Genomic DNA, 8215 nt, shown 5'->3' with positions numbered 1-8215 from the left:
ATAGAAGCAAAAAACAGCGTATGCAACATTTTGAGGCAAGGAACCCGTTCGGCCATTCCCCACTAGGGAATATTTTAATTATTAAACTACATGTCGTTTAAATCCAAGGAATAAAAAGTATTCCATCCTCACAATAATAATGTTCCAAACCAACATATACCAAGGCTACCTAAGAGGATACTGCGCATAGCGTTTGGAAGTTAAAAAAGTTGTAATTCCTAAACTGAGTGTTAAAATTAAATTTCGATTGCGTCATTGTGTTTCATACAATAAATCCTTTAAATCAAGGTCCCACTTGGGTATATTTAGAAAAAACATTCTGCGCACATCACATATATACTATGAACATCATAATCATAAAATATATAATAAAACATCGCATGTATGCTACTAAACATCACAAAATATATATCCTACAACATCACATGTATATTAATGAACATCACAAATACATCATAGAATATCACAATTATACTACGGGAACATCACAAAATATAGCATAGAACATTACATGTATACTACGTGAACATCACATATATCATGAAATGTAAAAAAATAAAAAAGTAAAAATAAAATTAGTCAAGTAATTAATTAGAGTCAAATAACAAAGAACAAAAATATGCAAATAAAAACATAAATAACAAATGTTAAATGTATAGAAAAAATAAATGAATAACTTAAATAAGGAAAGTAAAAAAATAATGAAAATCGCATGTATATCCTAGAACATCACATGTACACTACTGAACAACACAAATACATCATAGAACATCACATTTGTACTACGTGGACTTTACAAAATATAGTATAGAACATCATATGTATACTCATTGAACATTACATATATCATTAAATGTAAAAAATAAAAAAGTAAAAAATAAAATTTGTGAAGTAATTAATTAGAGTCAAATACCAAATAAAAAATGCAAATAAAAACATGAATAACAAATGCTAAATATATAGAAAAAATAAATGAATAACTTTAAGAAGGAAAGGAAAAATAAAATTAATGAAATCACATGTATACTACACGAGCATGATAGGTATCCCATCTAACACATGAAAAAAACTTGAAAATAAAAAAAAGTAAGACATGAAAATGATTTAAATAAAAACTATAGTAAAATGAAAATAGAAAATGAAAAATCTACATAAAACAGAATAAAAAACTTGCAAATACAAAATGAAATAAAAAAGTTAATTAGAGTAAAAAATGAATAAAATTAAAAATTAAAGATAAAGAAAATGATAAGAAAAATAAAAGACCACATAAAAGAAAAAAGAAAAAGGAAAAATAAAAGAAAAAGGAAAAGGAAAGAACGAAAGGAAATAAAAACACAAAAGGCATAAAACAAATAAATAAAATTTAGGGAAAAAATAAAATAAATATTAGAAAAAAATAATAAAGAAATAAAAATAAGAATAAAAACCCATAGAAAAAAGAAACATAACAATAAGAAAGCAAAAAAAAAAAAAGAAACGTGTACGTACCCGCGCTGAACAGCCCGTGCAAAAGCTGGTTGGGCTGTGTGGGCCGCGCTCACACTGCTGAAATCGCGCATGGGCTGAAATCTCCTATGGTCGCAAGCTGCGTTCGGGGGGTCGGCGGGACGGGATGATTCCCGGGAGAGTAAGCGGGGCAGCTGCTCTAGGCCCTTGAACCCAAGGGCCCCTCTGAGGTATGTAATTTGTACTACTTTTTTTAGGAAAAGTAATTTGTACTACTGTTAAGTAACACTTTTCATGGGCTCATGGCCCAAAAGCCCATGAAGCATGAAGGCAGCAACTGCAGCGCCACCGCTGCATGTATTAATATAACGCCGTCAACCTGTGATGCATTGACAATTGCCCTTCCTACGCGCTCATGATCTTTGGGACTTGCTTGCACTGCTAAAATGGTAGAGTTCTCTTAGTGTTTTTTAATTAGTAGTAAAACACTAACACTAGTCATAGTACATGAAATCATTACTAGAATGTATTTAGTAGGAAAAGTTTATACTAAATTTTGAATGTTAAAATATTAGAACGAAGAACCCCACGTCAGAAGATAAAAATTCTGGTTCCGTTGACTCTCCGTTTCTCACGTTCTCCGATCTGCGTCTCAACATGACGCTGCCCTACTCCGTCTAGGCGGCCAACTGCCAACACAGGAGACGGTAAACAACAGGGTGAAGATCCACCAGGTATGCACTGGCATACCCTGCAGTACCGGCAAGCATAGTATTATATATATAGGTATATCATATAATGTATAAGTATCTATATTATAAAAAAAGAAAAGAAAATAACTTACCTGGTGGAATCTTGGATCACGCCACCAAGAAAGGCCCACGTGAGGCAGCCCACGCGGTAAGTCCACCAACGCAGTTACGCAATCCCACTGCCCACGTGAGTACGGGAGACTTTTCTCCCAATTTCCCTAACATATCCCTAATGGCTTAATCTAATCTCGACTGGAGGCGACGGAGCGAGAGGATGGAACATCGAAGTGATCGAACACGCCGCCTCATGCCGTGCCGCCTGAACGGTCGCACTAATTAGATTATCAGATAGTCACAGTCTCACGGAGGTTCGTCATCTACTCGTCTTGATTCTTGATTCGTTATTTTGTTTAGATGAAATCCAAAATTTGTTATTCGGTCTCTTGTGCTATTCGTATTTTTAAAAAAATTATTGTGTACTTCAATAGCAATTTTCAAACATCACAAATAATAAATTGCTTAATTATTTAGTATTGTGTTTAATATTTGTGCTCCTATGAAGAGAAACTAGGATGTTGCGGCCATGTTCGCTTAACTTATCAGCCTGGCTCAGTGTTTTTCTCTCATAGCAAATCAGCGAACAGTGCTTTTCAGCCTGGCTTACTTCTAAACGTTCCCTTGATCCGGTCGAACCTATGCTGGAAGAGCAGACTCTTGGCAGAGTAATATGGAGTTGTTGTCTTGTATGTCGGCCTTCAATCCTTCTAACTCAAGACATATTTTCTTTGAAGTTGATGAAGATGATATACTCAAGACATTCATGTCTCTTCGAAAGCGTCAAATAAAACATTCAGGAAAATAGCATTGTAAGTCTGGTACTCTTTTATGCCTATATTTGAACTATTTATAACATATTTAGTGGATGATTTCAACTTATCCTTGAATTTACCGAATCATGTTACAAAATTTACAATTATTACCTAATTGCTAAAATGCATTTATCAAATTGTATATGAAAATTTTTAGACGGCATACCCTAAATTAAAATTCTAGATTCGCCACTGGATGCCACCATATGTCCAGACTCCAATCCATAGAAGGCCGAATCACCATCCACCGGACTCTCTTCCCTTTTACTACAAAATTATTCCTGAATTCTGAATTGAGAATCCATTTGATAGGTACAATCGTACAAGAATTTCGTTAGAAAGTATTATTTTTATTAATTGTTTAACAAATCATTGTCCATTATTGGTCTGAAGACTAATCCTCGCTCTTGTACTCCATACTCATTACCTCATTAGTCATTACAGGTTGTGATAGTGAGCAGCAAGGCTGGCCACAGGTATGGTGTATAAGTTAAAATTAAGGATATAGGTATGAGATTGGGGGTGGAGGGCGAGACGACAGAGAGAGAGAGGGGGCCAGATTGGATGGGAGGAGACGAGGCAGAGAGAGATGGGTTCGGACTGACCTCTCAGAGTCTCGGCTAACCTGGCTTTTTAAGTTTTTTCAGGCCCCAGGACACTCGTCTCGGTAAAACACGTCACTAATAACAACATAGGTTACCAGTGAAGCGTCTAGTTGGAAAGAGTCTCTGATAACCTATATTATTAATGACGCATTTTGTTACTGGTCATGGGCGACACCTAACCAATGACACGTTCTGTTTACCCACGTCACTGATCTTATATTAGTGACGTGTTTCAATTCCACGTCGCTCATTAAGGTGTCTCCTTTGTCCTGTTTTGATATAGTGACAGGGATGTGGCAATGTTGGCAAAATGTTAGAAAACTTTTTAAGGTAATTTAATATGTCCCATTATCTAAAAAAAATATGAACACTGCATTTGGTTGAATTTTTAAGTGTTTATTGGTGACATATCATACACATATACATGTTAAGTATTATTTTTATCATGTTTATATCAAGGGATGCCAACTTTTAGTTTTGCTCTAGGTCCCAAAAATCTTAAGACCGGGCCTGCTCACAGCTTAATGGAGCGATCTAGATTGTGTTGGGAGCCTTGCGTTGTTTTCTTTCCATGAACATAGAGATCTTAGGGAGGATGAATGGCTAGTTCGCAAGTCGTCTAGGATTGAGGGAGAGAGTATTCACAACGTTATTACACTCATAATTCCAGACATAGACATATAACTAGTAAAAAGGCATACAATATGATGTCCGGGACTCGATGTACGGCAAGAAAGGGCTAAGCTCACACTCACTTCTTTACAAATTATTGGATGGATCAAAGTTCAAATGCCCAGTGGAATTCTAGATACATTATCTCATTAATTAGGCCGTAGGAACGAGTTGCATATGATAGCCCTGAGGAACCAACATCTCCCCAGTGCATGATACTTCTCGTCCTTTTATCTCAATCCATCTGCAGACAAACAGAATTCCATATCATCAGTGGACTGCATACACTACTACAGAAATCTTAATGGAGGCGAGCGAAATGGGTTAATGGAGGCGGGTATTGCAACCGCCTCCAATCAATGGTCACGGTTAATCGTGACATAACGGAGGCGGGTGCCCTACCCGCCTCGGTTAGTCGTTTAACGAAGGCGGGCAGGGTACAACGCCCGTCTCCATTAATAAAAAAAATAAAATAAATTAATCCAGGTTCTAGAGCCAGCTCCAGCTTCTGGAGTCGTCCAGATCCGCCCGTCATCTGCCCAGATCCGCCGCCGTCGTCCGCCCATATCTGCCGCCGTCGTCCGGATCTACAAAGGACAGAGAGAAGAGTGAGGGACATGAAGAGGGGAAGAGAGAGGAAGATGGGGAGAGGCATACCTAAACCGCCGCCGCTGGCTGGATCCAGAGAGAGAGGGACCGGATCTAGGCCGAGGGAGCAGCTGTGGCTGCGCGCCGCCGCCTGGGAGGACCCGAGTTGCGCCGCCGCCAGGGAGGGCGAGGACCCGCGCCACGCCCGGGGAAAAGACCCGCGCCGCTGCCATTCGCCCTGAGAAGGGAGGAGGGAGACCAGCGCGCCGCCGTCCGCGCCGAGGAGGGAGAAGGAAGACCCGCGCCGAGGAGGGAGGAGGGAGACCCGCGCCGAGGTGGGAGGAGGGAGACCCGTGTCGAGGAGGGAGGAGGGAGGAGTGCTCCCTGGCCATCGACGCTTCTGCTTGTGTGCTTGATCCGCTTATTTTTTCATCCGGAACAATGTTTTTCTCTCACAAATTCATCCAGCATTCCTTCGAACCATCCATATTCCTCCAGAATTCAGACAAGCGAACAGGCCCTTAGAAGGCCCGCCTTGGTAAATTTATTTTAGGAGGCGGTAAGCTAACCGTGTCGGTTAATGGCTGATTAACCGAGGCGGTCACCGTTAAAGATTAACCGAGGTGGCCACTCGGGAGCCTGGCCTGGCTGGTGATAATGGAGGCGGTCAAAAGTGGTGCCCGCCTCCAATCAAAAAAAGGGTGCCGCCACCTAAAAGGAATCCTGTAGCAGTGAAAGTAGCTGGGTCGACTTATATTACCATATCCCCATACGTACACCAATACTGTACCTGTAGTTTGGCACTAAAACGTGGAGGAAAAGTGAAATGAAAAGCTTGGCAAAATCATCTGCCCCGAGACAAAGCCTTATGCCTCCTCCAAATGGCATGAAATTCCTCTGCTGCATGCTTCGCTTTGTCTCGTCCTGTGTCTACAGGAACAGAGCGCATCATTGTTATATCTATGCAACAAGTTTTAGAATTGATGATTCATTTTGTGGAGTAATTTTAAAGCTTGAAACATGCAAGCAAAATATTGCACTGTTTTGGCTACTAACCGACCACCTCCATGGATTGAATTTGAGTGGATCCTCAAACAGGGTTGGGTTTAGATGAACCGCCATGGGGCTAATCATAACTAACCACCCGGAAGGGATTGTATAGCCTGCAGGCGAAATGAATTACGATATGACAGATCGACTGCATTATGCAACTCAAAGAAAATAAGTTCCCCTCTGAAAATATGTTACTCAAAGAAATTCAAGTTGCCCTCTGAAAATATGCTATAAAGGTGTTTTCATATAGTTGTGGACAAAATGTACCATTCACTTGCACATCTGTCAGAGTTCTCCTGAAAATTCCAGGTGGGATATTACTCAGCCGAGTAATCTCATTAGGTGGAACAGACAAACTCAATCAAGCTAAAGGAGGAAGTGCTGATCAAAAGCATGACTTAGCACTTATAATGCTGAGAAGGCCTTAATTAATGTCTACGTTTGGAGTTCAGTCACCTGAGTAGTGAATTTCAATGACTTGTACTCCTCCCATGTGAACCCAGAATTCCTGTCTGCTCGTTTCTTCAGTATTGCTTCATGCTCCTCCTGGAAAGGCAGAGGCTCAACAACTATATATATGTAGCATAAATGATTCTGTGTCTATATTTGATGGAGGAGATAATATATGTTTGAAAGAACATAGAACAAATAAACCTTGAGAGTTTTGACAACTTGGGGGTTGTCTCGGAGCATCTTAAGGCCTACGGTAAGGACTCCTGATATTGTTGCAAAGCTGCCAAACAAGATCGCAACGAGTGCATCTATAGCAAAAGTCTCATCTATCACTGGCTTTTCACTTCGTAGTTCTTCAACAAGGAGGTCAAGAAGGTCGCCGTGTTTCTTCTCAGGTGTCCTTAGCCTATGTTTCAGGAGTTGAGTCAATTTTTTATCCACATTTCTCCTCCCCTGTGAGCAGAAAGTGTAGTCACCAGAAATATTGTAAGTCGGAAATCCTGATTTATGTTCCAAATGTCTATTGCACATTTCTCACTGTACAAAGTTCAAATATATGTACCTCCATGGACTTGTAAAATGATGTCCCAGGAAAGTATATCGGGAAACAGAGCATTCCCTTGAGGAAGTCTTGAAAATTCTTCCTCAACTCCTTTGACTCCTCAGGACCGAAGCCAATCACCTTCTTGGCTACCAGATCAAATATCATCTGCATTTCAAGGTCAAATAATCATGTTGGCAAAACATCATCTGCGTTGTATATATATGTTCAAATCATAGTGTCTCAATGACATGCACTTCCCATCGTACTTACATCTGCGACGGCATCTTTCACCTCGATGCTAGGCTTGGCGGCCCACGCCGTGAAGCCCTGTTTCATGGCATCCTCCAGCTGTTGGATGAGCACTTCCTTTAGGTTTTCGGGGCCAAAGAGTTTGGATGCAAAGCTGGGGACGAACTTGTGGACGGTGCCAGTGTATGTGATGAGGCTCTTTTTGCCGAATATGAAGTTTGCTGTCTGTGGGTACCAGATTCTGAACAACTTGCCCTCTTGCTGGAAGATGAACCTGTCGAACTCCGGATCAAGGGAAATGACGACAGGCTGCCCCACTAGGTAGGTCTTGAACACGGGACCGTACCTATGTAGCACCAGCATGCAGCAACAAACAAAGTGAGCGTTTCTGGATGTCCACATATGAACAATGAAGTCATTACATGATGATGAAGTTCTACACTCGAGGTTTAGTTTCGGTACATTTAATTTTGCAAACCCAACATGAGCTTAAAACTAGTGAGAATGTATGTGCAAGTAAGGCGAGAGTGAATCTAATACAAGTCTGAGTTTTCACCTCTTTAGTCGTTGGCAGTAATAGCTTCGCATGTCCATAGAATGGCTTGGTTTCAAGTATTGGAGGGTCTCGCCAATAATGGGGAAGCCCATGGAGTCAGGAGGAAGTATGCCCTTGCATGGGGGATACACCGATCTGTACGCCCAGTGAAGTAACCATCCAATCACCACCGTAACACTACATAGAACTGCGAATGATGGATTGGCCAGCAAACCTCCCTCCATCCCTATGTACGTACTGCGACTAGAACTAGAACGGGTTTCTTCCAGGCTAAAGACTAATTAAAGTCTTCAAGCTAGACAGATTTCCATCTTTTGCATCTACTGGAGGGGAGATCTCTAGCAGCTTATGTAGGCGACAAGTGTGGTGCGTACTGTTACGTATTTGGCCATTGGGTAGGTACAGGGTTGGTTTCGTGATGAGTT

The 8215-nt window shown here is 40.8% G+C and overlaps 1 protein-coding gene across 1 annotated transcript; it reads right to left on the bottom strand.

Annotated features, from left to right (window-relative positions):
* Window positions 1-4500: 4500 nt before the first annotated feature.
* Window positions 4501-8014, bottom strand: LOC136488384 (cytochrome P450 87A3-like). The gene is made up of 9 exons (XM_066485336.1): window positions 7791-8014; window positions 7256-7580; window positions 7004-7150; window positions 6643-6894; window positions 6428-6534; window positions 6256-6344; window positions 5992-6098; window positions 5726-5859; window positions 4501-4591 (listed from the first exon to the last, which is right to left on the bottom strand). The coding sequence occupies exons 1-9, from the start codon at window positions 8012-8014 to the stop codon at window positions 4501-4503; spliced, it is 1476 nt and encodes a 491-aa protein (XP_066341433.1).
* Window positions 8015-8215: the final 201 nt, after the last annotated feature.

Source organism: Miscanthus floridulus, chromosome 10 (assembly GCF_019320115.1).
Source record: "Miscanthus floridulus cultivar M001 chromosome 10, ASM1932011v1, whole genome shotgun sequence".
Taxonomy (NCBI): Eukaryota; Viridiplantae; Streptophyta; class Magnoliopsida; order Poales; family Poaceae; genus Miscanthus; species Miscanthus floridulus.
Note: the sequence above shows the minus strand (reverse complement) of the source record. Positions and strands in the feature narration are given on the sequence as shown.

Bases quoted from the DNA above. Each gene is read 5' to 3' on its own strand.
- LOC136488384 (XM_066485336.1), bottom strand. From the start codon at position 8,014: ATGGAGGGAGGTTTGCTGGCCAATCCATCATTCGCAGTTCTATGTAGT. The intron at 6,895-7,003 runs GTACATATATTT...TTCTGCTCACAG, and splicing joins CATTTTACAAGTCCATGGAG to GGGAGGAGAAATGTGGATAA. The intron at 4,592-5,725 runs GTACAGTATTGG...GTTTGTCTGCAG, and splicing joins GTTTTAGTGCCAAACTACAG to ATGGATTGAGATAAAAGGAC.